The sequence below is a fragment of the Alosa sapidissima genome, chromosome 4, assembly GCF_018492685.1.
Source record: "Alosa sapidissima isolate fAloSap1 chromosome 4, fAloSap1.pri, whole genome shotgun sequence".
Lineage (NCBI taxonomy): Eukaryota > Metazoa > Chordata > Actinopteri > Clupeiformes > Clupeidae > Alosa > Alosa sapidissima.
In genome coordinates this window covers 32,640,482-32,663,096 of record NC_055960.1, presented here as the reverse complement: position 1 = coordinate 32,663,096, position 22,615 = coordinate 32,640,482, and the positions used below count along the sequence as shown (strand labels likewise).

The window sequence follows — 22,615 nt, the reverse complement described above, 5'->3', positions numbered from 1 at the left end:
CCAGTGAACTTCTGGTAACAAACCCAATTTGCATATGACATTGCTGCAAATTTGCTGCAACATTGGCAAAAGTTAACCGCAACTGTTTGCCAGAAAACTAATTTGCATGTAAAAAAATAACCTTCCCGGAAATTTGCAGCAATTGTTTGCCAGAAACCTGAAATTTCTTTTCGGAGGCAAAACAGAACCCTGTTAAGAACTAGGCTGGGCCTTGTTGAATTTTCACTGTTTTTATACAAATATTACCAGTCAACATACACACCAGACAAACTGGCACACTGGCATGAAAGCTAGCATTGTGGGCTTTTATCTTGATTGTCAGCATGCTCGACTTCCGATCTTACGTGCTGCTGTTTGCGGGTTCGAGTCCGGGCGTGTGCAAGGCTGAACTGCGTGGTTAAACACAACACAGGTTACATTGGTGCCGTGACCCGGATCGGGAGTGACAATAATGTCAATCCAATATAAATGATCAATAGCCAAATGAAAATAAACAAATACCATAATATACAAACCATAACTCATAAGAACCACTTAATTAATTCAAGGTTGTATCAGCGATGGCAGGGTAACGTCACTTCTGTTGACGTTAAAACAAAACAGAGAGCTAGCCCGCTACTCTCTCCCCCTCCCTCCCGTGCAATTGAAACTCTCCTGAACACGCATCTCGTTGGTTATTGGTTGGAACACTTTATTTTACCTTTGAGTGGTTGGCAACACTTGTTGGTAGCAAATGTTTTGGTGTGCAGATCTCAGAGCCTAGGCTGCCTACAGAGGCGTTTTTTTTTTGACAGTCTGCTTATGGGGCGGGCAGCTAGCGGATCGTTAGGAAAGATTAGACGAATGTGATCACTTATGTTTGGGCCTTGTTTGGGCCTGCAATCGCTGATACAACCTTTAAGTGTATGCTGAACAGATAAGTCTTGAAAGACTCAAAACTATCACATGATAGCAACTCACTCCACCAACGAGAAACCACTGAGGAAAAGAGTCCTGAATTTGACCTAGCATTTATAGTTGGTCGACACAACACTCACCAGAAGACCGCAGTGGGCGGTTGGGGATGTAAAGCTGTATCATAGATTTGAAATAGCAGGGAGCAGATCCAGTAAGTGTCCTATAGGTGTGTTTTTGCATTCTTGTCACCAGGAAGCATGCCAGTAGAAATATCTATTCATATTTGTGTAGATAGGATTGTCTGGAATCTGGCAATATAAGAATCACAATGGTGGGGTGCTTTGTGGCGTAACAATTTGCAAAACAATATGTACTGACACATATTGTAATCATTATGAATTGTTTTATTCACTGAAGTCTTGTCACTGAATCATTGGATGAAGAATGTGCCAGAGGTACATTCTGTCCTCTCTAGAGGACATTTTTAAACTAGTCTATCTCCCAAACCATGCATAGTACTGAGCTAAATCATTTTGTTCTCTAAAGAGGACATTTAGGACTTTTAATTGATAACAAATGTATGGGGGTGGGGTTTTGGGAACTTCCTCTTTCTTTCTTACTGTAAAATGTCCATGTGGCTAAGGACGCCATTTTCCAGGAAGAAAAAAAGGAAGTTCCCAAAACCCTAAAAATTTGATAACATTTAAAAGTCCTAAATGTCCTCTAAAGGAATTAGCTCAGTAGTATGCATGGTGTGGGAGATATTCCAGTTTAGAAAGGTCCTCTAGTCAGGTGGTAGTCAGGAGGTTTTTCCTAGGAGGAATTTCAGCCCAAAGTTGGAGTCCATGTAAATGACTAGCCGGCTTATTGTACAGAGGACAATCAGAGGAGTGGTTTGCCATGTATTGAATGAAGAGTTCATGGGCTATTCCACTGACAGATGTGCAGAGCTGTGCAGAATGTAAATATGATTAAATTTACCGTTTATCACAGAAACTAGCCGCTAATATCATTGGGAAACTTACACTCTTAAAGCTTGTGTTGTTTTTAACACATCTCTGCATCCAGATAGGGACAACAGTTTGTGTTGCTTCTAACACATTTATTTTAAGAGTTGTACTCAGTGGCGTCGTTAGACCTGGGCATTCGGGGCTATAGCCCCGGATCCTCTGGGGATAGCCCCGGATCTATGGGCCGTCAACAACAACAAAAACTCTAATCGTGAATGAAATAAATAGCCCCGTAGAAGAGACTTTTGTGTTTTGTGTCCATTGTGTGCATTAACAGCAGCGCAAGACAATCTGATGTGATCTGGGCAGGTTTAGAATCATTTATTGCAAAATGTTGCAATTTCAATTCTCTACGCTATTACGCATTGCTGTTTCGTGCTTCTACTAACTAGCCTTAGCGAAATAAGTGCATAAGGACAAATGGATATTTGATTTGATTTGATTGATTGAAATGGATATTTTAAGTTTATTTAGAGAAAAAAAAAGGGCAGAGCAGGGACAAGAAGTGGAAACTCTTCAGTGTGTCATCATCTCCCGCAACCCAGGAGGACATTTCGATCAGCTCAGTTTCAATATATCGTGATTTACTATTGAATCACATGCGCAGTAAATAAACCTGACCTCGTTTGAGGGGGCTTCCAAGCAATGCATGTTGGGCTTGATTTTGACAGAATGGAACTTTTTCTTTGGGCAAAAGTTCGTGATATACAACCCAAATGCATTGCTTTCAAGGCACCCATAACCCATTAATTGAAGGGGATGACGTCCGAAATGTTTATCCCGAGACGAACGCTCACACCTGTCAAGTGCACGACAGAGGTGCATGACAATGTTTATTCTACAGGCTATTTTAATGTGATATTTGGGGTGTTGTATGTGGTGCACTTTGGCAGAAGAGACGTTCTCCTCAGGGGCGCCTGCAGGAATTAATGCTATGGTACGCACACCCATCCCCCCCCCCCCCCCCCCCCCGCAAAAAAAATAATTCACTCGTGAACAATATTTGTCCGTTTTAGGTCCGTGCATTGGTCAGTCAGCAAAAAAGTAGCCTACATAGCATAACAACATCCACATGCAATAATACAACGACAACGTCTACAATGACCTATTCATTTGGACAACTTGATACAGCCCTATACAGGCTAAAGTTACCTTTAGTTTTGTTCTAGCGTAACGTGACGTCTGGCTTTAGTGCAGTCTAACGTTCTGACAAGCACACCAATTGCCTACCTTGTTCTTGTCCATCTGGAATAACTCCTAGCGTTGCTGCCTCCATCCTTTCTGTTTTCGTTGTTTAAAACTTGTGATATCCATGATGAGTATTGAGTTCGTGAATTAGCTCAACATTGTGTGCTGATAACCATATAGATAGCCGAGTAAAAGAAAACAACAAGTAGCCTATTGCGTGGCTGCATGCATATTCTCTCTCCTGCTCAAACATAATGTGTTCACTAACTTTACGTAATAGAAAATGGTAAATAGCCTGATGGCATGCAGCTAATGGGATACTGTACATAGTTGGGAAGGTATGGTAGGCCAATTTGGTGTGAATACACACACACACAAGGGAAATTTTCTCTCGCTGTTGAGTAGCCTGATGGTACGCACAGTGTGTACGGACGTACACCTGCAGGCGCGCCTGGTTCTCCTTACACGGTCTTTAAACATCAAAATATTCAGAATGCCTTGACGTGAGTCATTACGATTGGCCTTCCTTTTCATTCTCAAAGTAGGTTAAAATTGCATGTTCATCAGCACGATTTTCAAAATCTCTCGGGGGGAAAACCCCCGAACACCCGGACAAAAAAGAACTCTAACTTATGGGCTCTAGCCCCGAATGTTTTAAATAGCTAGCGACGCCCCTGGTTGTACTGTAGGTTTTCCTTTTTCAGAACTCCTTTTAAAACTGTGCAACTCACCGAGTGGTTAGTGATGTTAGCTGATGTTCCAAAACAAGTAGCGTAGTGAAATACAGTTTCTGTCATGTTTTATTTGCCATTTTTTAAAATCCCATTGATTTCTGTTGGAAGACTCATTGCTCCTTGATATCACTGCGCTAACGGAAAAGGAAAGGGGTCTGTTTACGGTTGTAGTCTTTCCCCCGCGAGACCTTCTTTTACTGTCTATGCTTCAGACTCAAATATTAAGCGGAAGTTTATACACGGTTGTGAGGTATCTGAAAAAATAGCAAAAGCAAACTAGAAAAGCATTTCCTGAAGGAAATACAGTGCATGAAAATGCTAAAATATGATGTAAAATATCATACAGAGTAAAAACAAACTATATTGGTTGCTATGAGGTTTAATATAGTTGGAATGGCTGAACAGTTAAATAGGTGAATAGTTTAAATGGTTAAATTATTTAGGTAGATAGTTGATGATAACTGACAGTTGGAATGGCTCTAATGTTTGCTAGCAGTTATGCTAACTATGTTAACAAAGATAATAATGCTTTATAGAAAGTTTTTTTTTTTAAATGTTAATAATGCTAATGCTGTTGACTATGTTACCATATGACTTAGCTAACTTGGCTATTAATTTTTAGTAGTTATGCTAGGAATGCTAACTATGCTAACCATGTTACTTAGCTAACTTAGCTAATGCTTTCTAATAGTTTTGTCAAAAATGATAACTATGCTAACAATGCTAACTAGCATGCTAACTATGCTAACCATGTGACTTAGCTAACTTAGCTAATCATTTTTAGTAGTTATGCTAACTATGCTAACTAACATGCTAACAATGTTAACCATGTGACTTAGCTAACTTAGCTAATCATTTTTAGCAGTTATGCTAACTATGCTAACTAGCATGCTAACTATGCTAACCATGTTACTTAGCTAACCTAGCTAATCATTTCTAGTAGTAATGTTAACTATGCTAACTAGCATGCTAACAAACATGCTAACTAGCATGCTAACTATGCTAACCATGTTACTTAGCTAACTTAGCTAATCATTTTTGGCAGTTTTGCTAAAAAGGCTAACAATGTTAGCAATGCTAACATGCTAACCATGCTAATCGTTTTAGCAGTTTTGCTAAAAACGCTAACAATGTTAGCAATGATAACTATGGTAACCATGCTAACTAGCTACAGTGGGTAGGAGTCATAGTTGATGACAAGTAACAGTTACAATGGCTGAACAGTTAAAAAAGTTCAGTAGTTTAAAGGGTTAAATTGTTTAACAGTGAAATATTGTAGTGAGGACTTTTATTTTGAAACAGTTTTTGGCAGAGGAAGTAGTTGAACAGGGCGTGTAGTCTTAATAGAGCCAGTTTGTATGCTTAAAGGAGAATTCCGGTGTGATATTGACCTAAAGTGTATCAAACATGATACCGAGTGTGAACGTATGTCTCATAGCCCATCTCGGCTTGTCCCCTGCACTCCAAAATCTGGCGCTAGTTAGCCGATGCTACCAACAGCTTTTTCAATAGTGGTGCTTCGGCATCGGGCTAGCCATGCAAATAAATCACTGTTTTACACCCATTTACGAGGCTCAATGTATCTCCACACTTCATTGGTAGACTTCCGAGGGCCCTGACATTTAAAACGAGACATTGAGAACTTTGAAAAAGCACTGGAAAAAGCATTCCAAAAATAATTCAGTGGAAATGCATGGATTCCAGTTGCTGCTACTGGAAGAAACTGGAATCCATGCATTTCCACTGAATTATTTTTGGAATCTGATCCCTTATCATACCTGTTCATTCTTACTCGTTGCTCGACTTATCGTGACTAAATTCAAGATGGCTGCAAACGTTAAACTTCGTGAAGATACTGTCTGTATAAATCGTCTTGTAAGTAAACTACCAGTGCTTTTTCAAAGTTCTCAATGTCTCGTTTTAAATGTCAGGGCCCTAGGAAGTCTACCAATGAAGTGTGGAGATACATTGAGCCTCGTAAATGGGTGTAAAACAGTGATTTATTTGCATGGCTAGCCCGATGCCGAAGCACCACTACTGAAAAAGTTGTTGGTAGCATCGGCTAACTAGCGCCAGATTTTGGAGTGCAGGGGACAAGTCGAGATGGGCTATGAGACATACGTTCACACTCGGTATCATGTTTCAATACACTTTAGGTCAATATCACACCGGAATTCTCCTTTAAAGCCTGAGAAACTGACAGTTGATCCAGGTGGCCTGGCCACCTGGCAGAAGATTCTAATTGCTGTGATGTCATAAAGGGCAATGTTAAGTCAATGGGGAATTTTTGATAGTTTTTAATTTTAAAAAGTATAAAAGTTACAAAGATGAAAAATACATAGCACTCTTGTCCTAAGTAAGACCTACGTAACATAGTTTGAATGAAGTTTCTACGTTAAACGGTTGAAGCTGCATTAAACGTGTTAGAAGAAGAAGAAGAACTAGAAATGCAATTCCAAGGAATTACCAGTGTATGAAAATGCTAAAGTTATGATGTAAAATATCATGTATAGTTAAAACAGATAATACAGAGATGGTTACTACGGTGATGCTAGGATAGACATGGTGGTTGCATAGCTTAATAAAAGTTGATAGTTTAAAAGTAGACTGTTTAAAAGCTGAATGTAGATAGTTTAAAAGTTGTTGATAGACAGTAGATAGTTTAAAAGTTGTTGATAGACAGCTAGTTTAATAGATAGTTTAATGATAGTTTAAATGTAGACCTTTTAAAAGTTGAAGGTAAATAGTTTAAAAGTTGTTGACAGACTGGAAGTTTAATGAATGTTGATATTCAAATAGTTTAATGGCTGTGTATAGGTAGATATTTGATGATAACTGAAAGTTGGAATGGCTCTAATGTTTGCTAGCAGTTATGCTAAGATTTTTAACTATGCTAACAATGTTACTTAGCTAATGTTTTATAGCAATGCTAACATGCTAACCATGCTACTTAGCTAACTTAACTGACATTTTCTAGCAGTTTTGCTAAACATGCTAACTAAGTTAGCAATGCTAACTATGCTAACCATGCTACTTAGCTAACTTAACTAATGTTTTCTAACAGTTTTGCTAAACATGCTAACTATGCTAGCAATACTAACATGCTAACTATTTTAACCATGTGACTTAGCTAACCTAGCTTATCATTTTTAGTAGTTATGCAAACCATGCTACTTAGCTAACTTAACTAACGTTTTCTAGCAGTTTTGCTAAACATGCTAACTATGTTAACTATTTGATTTAGCTAACCTAGCTAATCATTTTAGTTGTTATGCTAACTATGCTAACTAGCATGCTAACTATGCTAACCATGTGACTTAGCTAACCTAGCTAAACATGCTAACTATGCTAACCATGCTAACTAGCTATAGTGGGTAGGAGTCATAGTTGATGACAAGTGTTGACATAGTTGATGACAAGTTAAAAGTTGTTGATAGACAGCTAGTTTAATAGATAGTTTAATAATAGTTTAAAAGTAGACTGTTTAAAAGTTGAATGTATATAGTTTAAAAGTTTAAAAGTTGAATGTTGATAGTTTAAAAGTTGTTGATAGACAGCTAGTTTAATAAATAGATAGTTTAATGTTAGTTTAAAAGTAGACCGTTTAAAAGTTGAATGTAAAAAGTTCAGTAGTATAATGGGTTTAACAGTGGATTATTGTAGTGAGGAATTTTATTTTGAAACAGTTTTGGGCAGAGGAAACAGTTGAATAGGATGTGTGGTCTTAATTGACCCAGATTGTATGCTTAAAGCCTGAGGCTGCAGGTGGCCTGAACACCTGCCATAGGATTCTAATTCCTTAATGGCCGTATTATGACCGGCAATGTTAAGTCTATGGGGATTTTTAAAAAGTTTTTCTTTAATAGTTTAAAAAGTATAAAAGTTTCAAAGTTGAAAAGACATAGCAGCTTGGTCCGTTTGAAGACCTACGTTACAAAGTTTGAATGAAGTTTCTAAGTTAAACTGTTCAAGAGAAATTGCGTACGGAAAAAGTGGTAAGCGGAATAATAATAAGAAGTTGCCTAGGAAGAACAGTACAGTGCATTTTCATGCACTGTAATAATAAGAAGTTGTTGCCTAGGAAGAACAGTACAGTGCATTTTCATGCACTGTAATAAGAAGAAGTTGTTGTTGCCTAGGAAGAACAGTAGTGCATTTTCATGCACTGTAATAAGATGAAGCCTAGGAAGAACAGTACAGTGCATTTTCATGCACTGTAATAACACAGATTGAAATCATACATTGAGCTGATATATTGATTTTAATAATCAACGAACACCACCACTAACCACTCAATGAGTTGCACTGTTTTGAAAATGAACGTTAAATGGTTGTTTTAAGGACATGTCTGTGCATGCCCATAGCCAGCCACTCTGAAACAGTTAAAGGCGATTCAAAATGAGTCAGAAAGTCGAAACAGGACCCATCGTCAAAATGTCGGTGTCCACCACTCTAGTTCATCCAAAACAAACCAGAAAAGGGCTAAATACCGGAATTATCCTTTAACACGCTTTAGTTCGATTAATACTAAAAACTTCTGCAGTCATCTTCTAGTAGTACTATTTATTGATAGTATTAACTAGAATTAGCTAGGTCTCCTCTGCATTATAGCTTGAATGTTATTCCTCATTTTTTTAAGTCACCTTAGATAAAAGTGTCTGCTTAATGAATAAATGTAAATGTCCAAGCTTAGCCCCCACAGTGCTAAAGTATTAGCAATGTCCACAATCAACATTGATGTCCACAGATCTGAAACAATACACAAGTACAGCGAGTCACCATTTACTAATTTACAGAAACATACAAAACAAATATATTTCAGTGTACTGCACTTTGAACATTCTTCAAAAGCCTCAATTATCTAAATCACAGGCTTTGTAGCGCTGATGTGAACCCAGCACTATCTTGAGGTGCTATGAGGAGTGTTCAAAAGCCAAAACTGGATTGAAATCCTCTCAAGGACAATTATTTGCAAGCTAGCTTGAATTGCATTATCTAGTTGACCATAAAAATCCATTTCTGCCTCTACAACAACATGGTAGGAAACATAGCCACATTCAAGCTTTTCACTTTATTTGCCAGTACCCCCACCACACTTACCACCATTTTATCACACTACACATATATGGCTACACATATAGGTTTCTTTTGTGAGCTAAAGTGGAGCAATACTTACCTCACTAAAGCCACACGGTATGGCTATTTGTACCTTTGATAATGGTATTGAAGTACATTGAAGGGTTGCTAATGTGCTTCTTGATTAGGCACCTTTTTCTTTTTTTTTTTAAACACTGGATTTTGACATCAAGATTTCAAAAGGCTGTGGCTTGAAAAGAGGTCGGAGATAATGTAGTGACATTAGAGGCTTCTGTGATATAAAGGAAGGGGAAAAGGAGAAGGTGGTGATGGTGGCAGAGAGAGTGTGCTGCTAAGCTTGTGTTTGCAAAGTAAGTAAGATGCTTATGGATGCTATGAGGGGGATGCAGATTACATAAGATTGTTTGGACCTGTTCACATGAGATAGGTTGATTCACTCTTATGAGCGAAACAAATCCATTTGAATATGTCATACACCTGAAAACATAGTCTATAAACCTCAGTCTCAGATTCCCACTATGCCAATCTACTGCATGTGGGATATCATCACAAAATGACACAATGACAGTATACTGGTAGGTCTGGGTTGATTATCTTAAATTGTTTCATGATCACACCAGTGATCATAGAGAAAATTATACTCTCATCATTACTTTTGCTCAACTGAGACTCTTGCAATCTCACCTTGAGAAAGCCTTACATGCATATGGATATAGGATATGGACATATACTGTAGGTGATATTCATACTTTATATTGTGTGCTATTAAAAGAGAAAATTGGGATGTTTTTTTACATTGCTGCATACTTAAATATTCATTATAGCCCTATCCATTGTAGGGAGAACCTACATTATGATAATACAGAATAGATGATAATGGCCCTGACTATTCTTGGCTATTCTGGTCAACTTATTATTCTTATTTGGCTCCTCAAAATGCTGCAGAAAGTTCATTGAGTCAGCCCAAAGATTAGTCCAATATTCCGTTCAAGTAGGTCCAATATTGTTTATAATGTCCAATATTGTTTATAATGTCCACTGTAAAAATGAATGACTGCTGCCATTGGCCCATTGCCAACAGGGTTTGCACTTCACATATTTCATATCATTCTGCATCATTCACGTAACGTAACAGAACTTAATTGTAGCTTAAAGTCAGGGGGTAAAAATGTTGCTATACGCAATACCTGGAACTTCTTGTCAGGGGCCAGTTCATCCTGTCATGTTTTATTTCCCGATATAGACTAGATATTGTCCTGCATTTATGGCACAGTAACGACAGGAGGAGGGTGCAAGGGGTAACTCGTGGAAGAGAAATCTTTGTCACCAATCTGAGAGTTCTTAAAGTCCAGGTGTCAGCAGTACTCTAGCAATGAGGTGCATGCTTTAATGAAGCCAATCATGAAAAACATTGATTATTTATTGCCTCTGGTTTATTGGTTAAACTGGTAAGGTCATATTTGTAGTAACGTGTAATAACTTTGCTGAGAAATATGTGGTCACATCTTATGAACATGGTAGTATATAATAAAAGCAATTAAATTAAGTACCTTGTTATTATAAGAAATATTTGTGATCAGAGATCGGATCACAAGTTGGATTTGTGAATTGCGAAAGTAATTGACATAAGTCTATATAACTATCTATAAATTTACATAACTGCACTCATAAAGAATAATTATATTTAGGTATAGGCTCTTCACAACTATGAATAGTAAAGCTTACATGAAGTCACATATGGATCCATAAAGAGCAAAGATGTCATCACTGCAATTATGAAGAGGTAAAAGAAGCGTTTGTGTGCATTCTGATATTTCAAGATCTACCGTCTTATATTCACACTTATGGCAATCTTATGAGGCATAATGAGTACTTTATAACTCCTTATGGATGTGTTCTTAAGGCTATGGATACAGGCTGGCAACCAAAGACAATAATATGCTCTGACTATCATTATGCATTTGTCATGTATACAGACCTTACTGTCCTGTATCTGACCCTAGGCAGATGGGTCAGGCCAGTGAGTCGTGGATCTGCTCGAGGTTTCTTCCTATATGTATCTCCAATTTTAGGGAGTTTTTCCTCCCCTGTTCCCCTGTTACCCATGGGCCTTCTTTTCTTTTCTTTTTTTCTCTGATTGTCTAACACTCTGTAAAGCGCCATGAGACATGTGTAATGTTTTGGCGCTCTATACTGTAAGTACAATTAAATTGAAATTGAAATTGGAAATGAATATGAGAAGTACACCATATTACTGATCGCTTATGCCGTACAGCACTAAAGGCACAAGATATAGGTTGACTAAAATGACTGATGAAAATCAAATCTAGAGATGTATGTTCTGGCAGAGCAGGATGATGCTATAGGTTCCGGTGGCTATAGAGGTTCCGGTGGCTATAGAGGCTACGGTGGCTATAGAGGTTCCGGTGGCTATAGGTTCCGGTGGCTATAGAGGCTACGGTGGCTATAGAGGTTCCAGTGGCTATAGAGGCTACGGTGGCTATAGAGGCTCCGGTGGCTATAGGTTCCGGTGGCTATAGAGGCTACGGTGGCTATAGAGGCTACGGTGGCTATAGGTTCCGGTGGCTATAGGTTCCGATGGCTATAGGTTCTGCGTTCCGGTGACTATAGAGGCTCCGGTGGCTATAGGTTCCGGTGGCTATAGAGGTTCCGGTGGCTATAGGTTCCGTTGGCTATAGAGGCTATGGTGGCTATAGGTTCCGCGCTCCGGTGGCTATATGTTCCGTTGGCTATAGAGGCTCCGGTGGCTATAGGTTCCGGTGGCTATAGAGGCTACGGTGGCTATAGAGGTTCCAGTGGCTATAGAGGCTACGGTGGCTATAGAGGCTACGGTGGCTATAGAGGTTCCGGTGGCTATATGTTCCGTTGGCTATAGAGGCTACGGTGGCTATAGGTTCCGCGCTCCGGTGGCTATATGTTCCGTTGGCTATAGAGGCTCCGGTGGCTATAGGTTCCGGTGGCTATAGAGGTTCCGGTGGCTATAAGTTCCGGTGGCTATAGAGGTTCCGGTGGCTATAGGTTCCGGTGGCTATAGAGGCTACGGTGGATATAGAGGTTACGGTGGCTATAAGTTCCGGTGGCTATAGAGGTTCCGGTGGCTATAGGTTCCGGTGGCTATAGAGGCTACGGTGGCTATAAAGACTACCCAGTTAGTTTGAAGTTATATTTCTCAGGCATCATTGGTGTTTATGCAGTGTGAATTGTAAAGATGTGTACAGATTATTGGCCAGATAGCAAATTTGCAGATATCATACCACTAGTGGCTTGCCATCAGTGGCGCACCACTTTCTGTTTTGCTGTTGGACCGCCATCACCTTTAATTTAACAATGCGAATATTAAAAAAACATAAAATGTTATTAAAATGAAGGCAGAATTAAAAAAAAAATGTTTGGATCACAATTGACAAAACAGTGGGGCGTCTTTCGGCAACTTGGTGGACTGCTGAAAACCGAGGAGTAAAATGCCAGCAGACCACCAGATCTGCCCCCAGTGGGCTGACAGTAGTCCACCATTCTCTTGCTATCTGGGTGATACCAACCTCACATTGAGAACACAAGCTCACAGTGGCCTTATGTTTACACCCAGGCAATGTCATCCATTAGTGCCAAAGCAGTCAACCATTGAGGCCTGACATGTTAAACTCATTGGTCTCAAGCCCTTTAGAAACTTTGGATTGATATTGTGAAACTGGAATTGTTATAAATATGAGCGCCTTTTCTCGGCCTCATATGCCTGTGTATTAGAATGGCGCTAGGCCTGAATTACTGGGTGTTAGTTAGCATTATCTGTTTAGTGGCATGCGTGTAATTTACCTAATCACGTTTGTTCTAACCTCCCATACGACCCCTCGTCTGCTGTGCGCTGAATGAGAATTTAAGATAACACAAATGAGAATGCCTGCGAAAAGACGCATTCCACTTTTTATTGGATTATCAAATTAATCGAAACAATTCAGCGGTGCTGGTACATGAAGCCAGGAATATTTCTTCCCTGGCTCCTAATTGAATTAGATGTTTGATTTGTTATTATTTGGGCTTTCTTCTCTCTCTTTGTTTCAGGCGATTGTCATTTCTCGTGTGAAGTGCTATTATTAAGCTTTTCTGATGAGAATTCTCAATCTGAAGCCATTGTCACACCTTGCTGTAGGGAATTTCACTGAAAATGTGGCAATAGTTAATATCTCTCTCTCTCTCTCTTTCTCTCTCTCTTTCTCTTTCTCTCTCTCTTTCTCTCTCACTCACACTCATTACATCTGTCTCTCATTGTCTCAGTCTGTTACCAGACATCATATCTCTCTGAAAGTAGATAAATAAATAATGACCAAACATCTTTATCAGGATTGCAGTAATTAAAGTCTTTGCTTGTTTATCCAGAAATATCCATGAACATATTGTCATGAATATAAAAACAATCTGCCATATAGTTAACAACGCACCATTTCTCTCCCTTTTTCCTTCCCCTTCCTTTCTTTCCTTCTCTCTCTCTCTCTCTCTCTCTCTCTCTCTATCTTTCTCACTCTCATTCTTTCTGCTTTCAGATTCTCCCCCATTCCCTTCTTTAGTGCTTCTCAAACAAGAAATTCCAATCTTTTCGCATTACTCAGAATTCAACTCACAGACCTCTCTCGCTCACTTAGACCAGTCTGCTTTAAAATTCATAACTACATTCACAAGAATAAAAGCAGGCTCAGATGGAATATTTCCAGGAAGCTTACTTGAGCAAAAATACAATTTGCTGCGGCCTATTTAATACCCTTAACCTGGGTCTTTAGTACATACTGTAATAATAACAATAATAAAAAAAGGGAAAAAGTCAAAACCATGTCTGAGCATGAAATGACTACCCATAATTCCTGCCACTGGGAAAGAGAGAGAGAGCGAGAGAGAGAGAGAGAGAGAGAGAGAGAGAGAGGAAAGAGCAAGAAAATTGTGAGGAGTGTTAGGGGGAGTGACAGTGAAAGAGAGAGTGTATGCATGTGAAAGAGTGAGCGAGAGAGTGAGAGAAGGAGGGGATAGAGGATTAAGTGTGGATGAGTGTGAAGTGTATAAAGTTTGCAGTCACCATTCCATTTCATTTCTGCCTGACTCAGGTTTGTTTATCTGAGTGAGTCTCTGAACACAGCCAGGCAAACAGGGAGCTGATGGGCTCATGTTAACAGCACTGTGTTTCACCGCTTGCTCAGTTGGGAACTTGGCACGCAAATATTTAGCAGTACAATTCAGAATTCAGCTGGCAGTCAACCAAGCCTGGCTTGATTGCCATCACACACACACACGCGCGCGTGCGCGCACACACACACACACACACACACACACACACACACACACACACACACACACACTCTCACACACACACACACACACACTCTCTCTCTCTCACACATGCACACACAGAGGGCTGTTTTGCTTTCTGTCTTTGTTTGTTTATTCTTTGACCTCAGAAGAGATGATCTGCGCATGAAACTGGTGTTCAGAATGATGCAGCGCTCATACAGTAGATGATTTCCCAGTGATCTCACTGGCCCATTAGAAGTATTAATCTATTTCTACTCCTCTCTCTCTCTCTCTCTCTCTCTAAGTGTGTGTGTGTGTGAGAGAGAGAGAGTAAGAGAGATAGGGTGAGGGAGAGAGGGAAAGAGAGAGAGAGAGAGAATATGTGTGTACACATGCGCAGGCATTGTGGGACGTCCTGAACTGAATTAGGTCATCTCTTCAATCAGAGAGCTCTTGTGCTCTCTCTCTCTCTCTCTCTCTCTCTCTCTCTCTCTCTCTCTCTCTCTCTCTCTCTCTCTCTCTCTCTCTCCCTCTCTCTCTCTCTCTTTCATTTGTCATTCCTTCATGACAGAGTGATGGAGGAACAGAGACCCCTACTGACTCTAAAGTAAAAAGAACATTCCAAACCCCATGAAGCATCAGCAGTAAGTCTATGTGTGGATTCTGTAATTGGTCAAATCACCACAGAAATAGTTAACATAACTTCATGTCAACCCTAACACAATGCTTTTGTTCCAAATAAAATCCAAAGACTCGCAATTCTGTCCGGAATCACCATGATTACAACACCACTTTGTATGGGTTTCAGCCTTTGTATTGTAGCACACCCTGGCCTAGTTTGATGGTACTGCAGATATATTTTCTTTTATTTACAGACCAAGACCTTTGAACACAATTTGTCATTAATAAGGTAAATGAGGAAAAGTTTGAACAGTTTCTGTGTTAGAACTTTGTCTGCATACGTTCAATGTATATGTGAGCGCATATTTCTGTGTGTGTGATGTAAATGCACGCTTGAGGGGATGTGTGTCTGCATGCAATCTGCATGTTACAGTATCTGAACAGAAACCAATCTGCAGGCCCCCGCTGCACACTCCACTCAGGGAGTTGTTGTATTTGTGACAGGCAGTGCACAGGGCAGCCTCGGGGCAAACAAGTGCTTAGATGCCTCCACCCCCCCCCCCCCCCCCCCCACCCCCAGCACACACACACACACTCCACCCTCCTTTCCAATCCTCTCCTCTCTTCTCCACAAGACCCTGACTTAGGCAGCTAATGTGCCTAACTGCTCTCCATGGTGATGGTTAGGCCGGGAGGACTGTGCCAGTGAGAGTCTCTAATGGGTATCTGAGCTAGATCCCGACTAACGGACCAGTGGCCTCGGCTTGTGCTGTGCCACTCCCAATGTACTGAGCTGAGCTGTTTATTCCCCAGTCTGCCTGACTCTACACTCTTGCTCCTCATGTCAAAACAATTACTGTGTGTGTGTGTGTGTGTGTGTGTGTGTGTGTGTGTGTGAACAGAACCGAATTGTGATTACTGTGTACTGTCGTTTTAAAAGAAATGTATTAGTAAGATCGCATTCACTGGTTTGTTGCAAATGTAGTGTTGGGCTCTGCTCATGGTGTTGGTCCTGATAGTTTTGCAGATATGTCTGTTTTTCGCTCTCTGCTCTCACTTGCAGACCTAGAAATGGATCCTTGGCTGTGGCCATTAATGTAGGCACAGCTCACGAGCAATGTAGGCACAGCTCACGAGCAACTGTGAGAAAAAGCTGAAGTAAGAGGAAAATTACATTGGAAGTAAATGCAACATAATTTGTAGAGTGTGTTAGAGGTGTGCTGCGGCATATGAACTGAGAGGACATTCTCATAAATAGATGTAATGTGCAAAACTCACCCACAAACACACACACACATAAACACACACCTACCTTGAAGCTGAAAATATGCAGTCTTTTCATTTCCTACTTCTCATTAACATAAGACAGACAAACAATGAGTCTAATTGTGCCGGAGCAGAGAGGCATGATGCAACCATCTCTTGATGTATACCCCTCCCCTCAGCAGGAGCCAATTTTCTCTTTTCTCTCCTTCCTAAGTGGCCTTCCATTTTTTCTAATCAAAATATATTCACTCCATCTCTCCCTCTCTCCCCCTCTCTCCGAGGCTCGATCTGTACGACTGATTGGCAATTTTTCCGGCTAACTGATAGAACACTGAGGCTGCTGCCAATCTCCTGGCCCTGTTTCCATGGCAACCAGCCCATTGTGCAGTCGCGGAAGGGAGGGAGGGAGGAGGGGGTTTGTGAGTGAAGGGGGCATAATGTGAGCTAGCAGTACTGATTTGGTAGTCTGATAAAAAACATATGATTATATTTTATTATTCTCTACTTGCATCAGCTGTTGTGCCCTGGACATTTGGAAAATATCCATTTTCTCTCAGAACATGGACTCACTTATATAAAAAAGACAACGGCAGAGATATTAGTATATTTAGCTATAATTTGCTTTTGTTTAAGGCCATCTATTTTTTTCTCTGAGGTGACTGTAGACCTTACATTGTCCACAGCTTGTCTTAAGTGTGCAGTAAGGCAGTATACACTTTAATGTATGTAATAGTTCATTACATTTATGCTTGCCAGTGAAAGCTATAGTTAAATGCATTATGTGTTATTCCTATGATAAATTATTAACAGGTCAAAAGAAGTCCTGTTGTGCTGCCAACACAAGATTTGTAAAGAAGGCTGTTCATTCCCAGACACATACTATTTCAAACAAAGAGTCTGCACGAGGGACACAGATGTGGAAGACTTTAACATGAATTCTTATATAGTGGTGAGCTCTTTCATCTTTCAGACCAATCGTTTAAAAGCAAAGGCAAAGTTTCTCCCACACGAGATGGAGCTGTAACCATATGGCCTGGCTATTGTAAACATCTTGTCTTAAACGTCTGTGATCACGTCGGCCCCTTCTGATTGTTTACGGGAGAGTCGTAATGAACTGTGCATGGTCAGAAAGGCTCTGTATATGTGTGTGTGTGTGTGTGTGTGCGTGTGTGTTTGATTGCATTTGTTGTGTGTGAGCTCCTTAGATGTGTGTGCAGGCAGAGCCTGGTTTGTATGTAAGAGCGTATCAGCAAACACTCTCCTCTGGTGGGTCCTGCCATAGGATATTGAGCATATTCCTCTACAAATGTATCCCATGGTTACCAGGGGAACTGGCGGAGGGAACCTGATCTGAGACCAGGTACACAAGCCTCTGTTCTAGATCATAGCAATTAGAGTGGAGAACAGCACAAACCACACCAAGGACACAATGAAAGTTATCAAAGTTTATTACATTTTTTATATACAAACAACCCTGCAAGGCACGCTTTGTTTAAATAAGAATATACAACAATTTTTTTCTTTCCTCTGAAAATCAACCTGTTTTTTATAGATTGAAATGCATATTTATATATTATTAAACTGTATATGAATCCCAACACACACAGACAGAAGGCCAACTAGTTGAGTAGTTGCAGGTGACCGGTTTTATGATTCTCTGTGGTGTCGGGAGAAGAGATCAAACCCAGGTAGAATGGAACATCATTCCCTTAGTGAATCTGCTGCAGTGCTTTTGGTTGTACAGAAATGGTTGCAAAAAAATTGAAAATAAATCTCTCAAAGAAAAATGTATCACTTAAAATTACACCACTGGAGAGGTGCAACAAACAATCAAATTACAGCCTTGAGGCAATTACCATAAAAGGTGGAGTGAAAAGAGAATATTTCTCAATACCTCTGCTAGATTCTTTGCTTCAGCTGTTTCCGAGCCAATTTGTATATATTTTGCAAAAAAAAAAAAAAAACACACACAGAAACAGCTTGACATGCTTCTGCCTCTTCTGAAACCATATCTTGTCCTTGTGCCTTTAGAATGATGTAGCTGTTTCACACCTTATTACAACAGACAGAGTATACAGATTGCAGATTCAGATTGAATGTCATTTCTTAGTTCCAGGAGATGAATTGCTCTTGTCTGCATTTTTGTGTGGGAAAAGAAGACCCCCGAGCACTGAGAACAAGGTCAAACTCAAGGGACCACATTGTAATGCACAAAACAGAACTGAAGAGAATTGGGCTCTGGCAAGCATCATTCCACAAGACGTCACTAGGGGGCACTATTACATTCTGAATTAGTCCACAGCAGAGAGAAAACAACAAAATGTGTATTATTATTATTATTATTATTATTATTGTTGTTGTTGTTGTTGTTGTTGTTGTTGTTGTTATTATTATTATTATTATTATTATTATTATTATTATTATCATTGTCATCATTATCATCTTATGCAAAGCTGTCACGAAACAACACAATGGAACACTGGGCAGTGTTGTCCTCGTGGGTCTGGACATGGGCTCACCTAGAGCACCTTTATCTGTGCAGCTCATTTTTTTTCAATTGGATAGACACTGGCAATGTCTCTTAAAAACCAGGCACCAGATGTATTAGCTGTCCATCATAGAGCGACAGAGAGCAAAATTGATACAAATGAAAAGGTCAACTCATTATATGCATATTGAGAGTCTATGGGAGGCATGAACACCAGTTAGGGGCGTTTAGAAGGCTGTGGAGGAGAGCAATTCTGGACAGGACAGGACAGGACAGCCCTGCCGCTATAGGCACGGCCAGGTGGGGTCTGGTCAGGTGTGGACCCATCCGGCAACACTGAGGTGGAGGCCCGAGGCGCTCCACTAGCCCAAGAGGAGAGAACAAGTATACAAACAAAAGGGACACACATTCACACACAAATAGAAAACGTGCGCACGCGCACACACACACACGCACACACAAACACACATGCATATACAAATACTTGCACACACATACACTCACTCACACACACACACACACACAAACACACACACACACACACACACAGAGAAAGAGAGAGAGAGACTCTAACGTCTGATGGGCATACAGCACATCAGTGCAGCCTGGGTTGTTCATTAGATGAAAACTAAAAATGAAAACTAATAGTCTAACATTGCATATTAGCTTTAACGACATAAAGCAGAGATGAAGCCTAATTATGAGCCATAATCGTGCCAAACGAGAACTGCTCTTGGCAGGGGGCTCCTTGACGGCTGACATTCGTTCTGAGGGAGTCTGTGGAGAGATTAGGGTGAAGTTTAATATTTATAAAGCCTAAATTTTGATTTATGAAAATTGCCCTCTTCATCTCTTGTTTATGAAGACTTAGTGTCGTTAAAGCCAATACGCAGCGCGGCCAACGACAACACGAGTGATCTGGTGCTGAAACAGAGTTGACAGAGCATTTCATAAATTTAGTGCGCGACTCAGGCGCGGCTAAAAGTCATTATTTCTCAGAGAGACTCGGGAGCACAGGGCTTTCTTATGCCCACGCCGCTTTGGTTCCTTGAGAGTGATGCGCTTGTTGTCCACCCCCCCCTTCCCCCATGTACTTGCTGACTTTAAAAATGAACTAGCCCTCTAAATCAGACTAAGCCCTGTCATCAACCACACAAACCAAAACACATAAAAAGGATAAGACCATAGGCCAGAAGTTATAGTGTCTAAAAAAGTCACTCCTGCGGTAACAATGCTATAATTGTGCAGGGCGTGCGTGTGGCCCAGGGGCCTGCGACCTCTCGCCGCCACTGCTCGGAGTAAGAGTAATCTAGCACATTCTCATTGCGCATTTGTTTGTTTGTTTTATTTATTGCTGCCGGCTGTGGCAGGGTTCTGACCAATGGCAGTCCACCGAGGGTTGGGAATTTGGTTTTCTGAAGCAACGTGGTCCGCCCTTTTGTTGGATTGGCTGTCCATGATGTCCCGTAGCCATGACCTCTACCGGCCGCTGTCATGCCAACAGCCCCAGCCGCTTGACCTTTGCAGACAGGAAAGAGTGGATGATGAAGACCATGGTCTTAGGGCAGGAACTCAGGTCCAGTTGCTGAGAGACAAGAGGATGAGAAACACACGCGAATGTTAGCATTCAATATGATTGGACGAGGCCTCAGGACTACATATTACAGATGGAACAGAATCAAATATATAATTAAATCATTAAGAGTAAAACTACTAGTAATACTACTACTACTACTTTATATTAGTAGTAGTAATAATAATGGTAATAATAATAATAATAATAATAATAATAATAATTTGACTAATAAAGTAAGAAGTGAATTAAGAGATCACACTGAAAAAAAAAATCACACTGAAAAAGAGTCCAATATATTTAGTCTGGAGACAAGACAGAACAAGGGGTCTGATGACCAGCCTTGAATGTTTGGTCTGTTTGGTGCAGACAGCCCTCGGTCTGAGGAACAGAGAGCTGGGAGCTCGTCCAAGACTTCCGTGTCTGAAGAACACCTCCATTGCCTGTGGCATCTGTGTAACTAAGCTGCTTTGGCATCTGCGTAACTAAGGTCCGACTCTCCCTCTGACCACCGCCTCCCCAGGCCACAACTGCACTGAATATGCATGAAATAACAAATACAGACATTGACCGAGAGCACACGACAGCCGCTCCAGACAGAAGGGTTAAAAAAACTCACTATCTCCCCCTCTGGGCCTCCGAAGTCCAGGAACATCATGCGGACGCCGTCGTCTGCAGACATGCGGAGGCGCTCAAAGGGCTGGTGCAGAAGGACGTGCCTGCGGACGGCCGCCTCCTCCGTGAACAACGTGAAGCCCTCGTCTATGTGCACTCCCAGCATGCACTGCTTCCCGTTCCAGCTGCACGCTGCAGGCCAGGACAGAGCAGGTGAGGGGAGGACAAGAGGAGGGAAGCAAAGAAAGTGACAGCAGCAAGAAAGAGGAATGAATCAGACATGAAGAGCGCAGAACGGAAAATACAGAGAAAAGTCAGATTTCAGATTCTTCTGATACAGACTATAACAAACGTTAACTTAATCTACTAATGTTGTCTGCTTCAGCTCAGTCCTCAATGAGACTTAAGAACGTTTGCCAGTTGACTACTTGAATTTCCCCTGGGGATCAATAAAGTATCTATCTATCTATCTACAGTAAACCACATACTGAGAGAGAGGCTGTGCTACATAAACTGTCCAGAGGAGGGCAGTATAGCACTATTCATACATGCCTTTTGAGCAAGGTCACTTTTAGGAGGGTGACTGTTGTTCAAATGGGATCTTAAAATGGCATATCTATTTGTTTATGAAAACATACACACACACACACACACACACACACCTGTGGTGACCTCCTGAATGAGTTCGGCGGCAGTGTGGCAGCCGTCCACCAGCAGGTGTGTCCAGGTGGAGAGCTCTTTGGGTGAGTCCACCCTGAACACATGGGTCTCCACGCCCTGCTTCGTCCCAGTGCGCAGCCCAAACGACAGGTCCGAATCATGGAGAGGGGAGGTCTTACTGGGGCCTGAGTGTACCAGCCTGAAAGAGAGAGAGAGAGAGAGAGAGAGAGAGAGAGAGAGAGAGTGAGAGAGAGAGTGTGTCATGGGTAATGTGTTATTTTATTGCTATAAATGCTTTGGCAACATCTGAACAGTCGCTTTGGCAACATCTGAACAGTCATGCAACTTTGAAAATGAATTTCAGAGAGAGAGAGAGAGAGAGAGAGAGAGAGAGAGAGAGCGCAAGAGAGAGTGTTAAGGGACAGACAGATAGACAGGAAATGTTTTGTGGTTTGTGGAGGGTGATGTTTGTGTCTCTCTCTCTGTGTGTGTGTGTGTGTGTGTGTGTGTGTGTCTGTGTGTCTGTGTGTGTGTGTTTGTACGTGCATGAGAATGTGGGTAGCAGTGTGTGAGCAGTATGTGTGTGTGAGTATGTGCGTGTGTCTAGGAGTGTGTGTATTCATGTGTGCCCTTGCCTGGTAGTGATGAGCGGATGACTCTTCTCTGGTTTGTCTAAGCTCTCTCGGCTCTCAGGCAGAGCGTGGTACAGAAGCAGGTCCTTGTTTGTCAGAATGGCCAGCAGAGACTTCTCTGACCCCTAAACACACACACACACACACACACACACACACACACACACAAACGCACACTCACACACACACACACACACACACACATATAAAACACACATCCACACACACACACACACACACACACATAAAACACACATTCACACACACACACACACACAAACACATACCTAATGTTGGACGTATTCTCGTCACCATCATCTGTATTTTGGGAGTCTCTAAAAATAGCTGGGATAAAAGATAATTCTCCCTTTCACACATGATGGTAATTTTGATATCATAGATTTAATAGAGACCCAGTCAGACCAATAGTATGAAAAATCAGGAACAGAGTTTATTTACAATGATGCGCATCAAGGGAGAGACAGCATGACTTCACCTAAAGATCCATCAGCTGCTCTAACTAGACAAGGAAATAGTTA

General features: G+C 41.0%; 1 protein-coding gene across 1 annotated transcript in view; it reads right to left on the bottom strand.

The window, feature by feature from the left end:
* Positions 1–18,028: 18,028 nt before the first annotated feature.
* Positions 18,029–22,615, bottom strand: part of snta1 (syntrophin, alpha 1) — a 30,784-nt gene continuing 26,197 nt past the window's right edge. Inside the window, exons 5-8 of the mRNA XM_042089561.1 lie at positions 22,080–22,201; positions 21,447–21,643; positions 20,789–20,976; positions 18,029–20,181 (exon numbers count right to left, since the gene is read on the bottom strand). Coding sequence (XP_041945495.1) covers positions 20,089–20,181; positions 20,789–20,976; positions 21,447–21,643; positions 22,080–22,201 — 600 coding nt within the window. The 3' untranslated portion in view covers positions 18,029–20,088. The remainder of the gene's footprint in view (positions 20,182–20,788; positions 20,977–21,446; positions 21,644–22,079; positions 22,202–22,615) is intronic.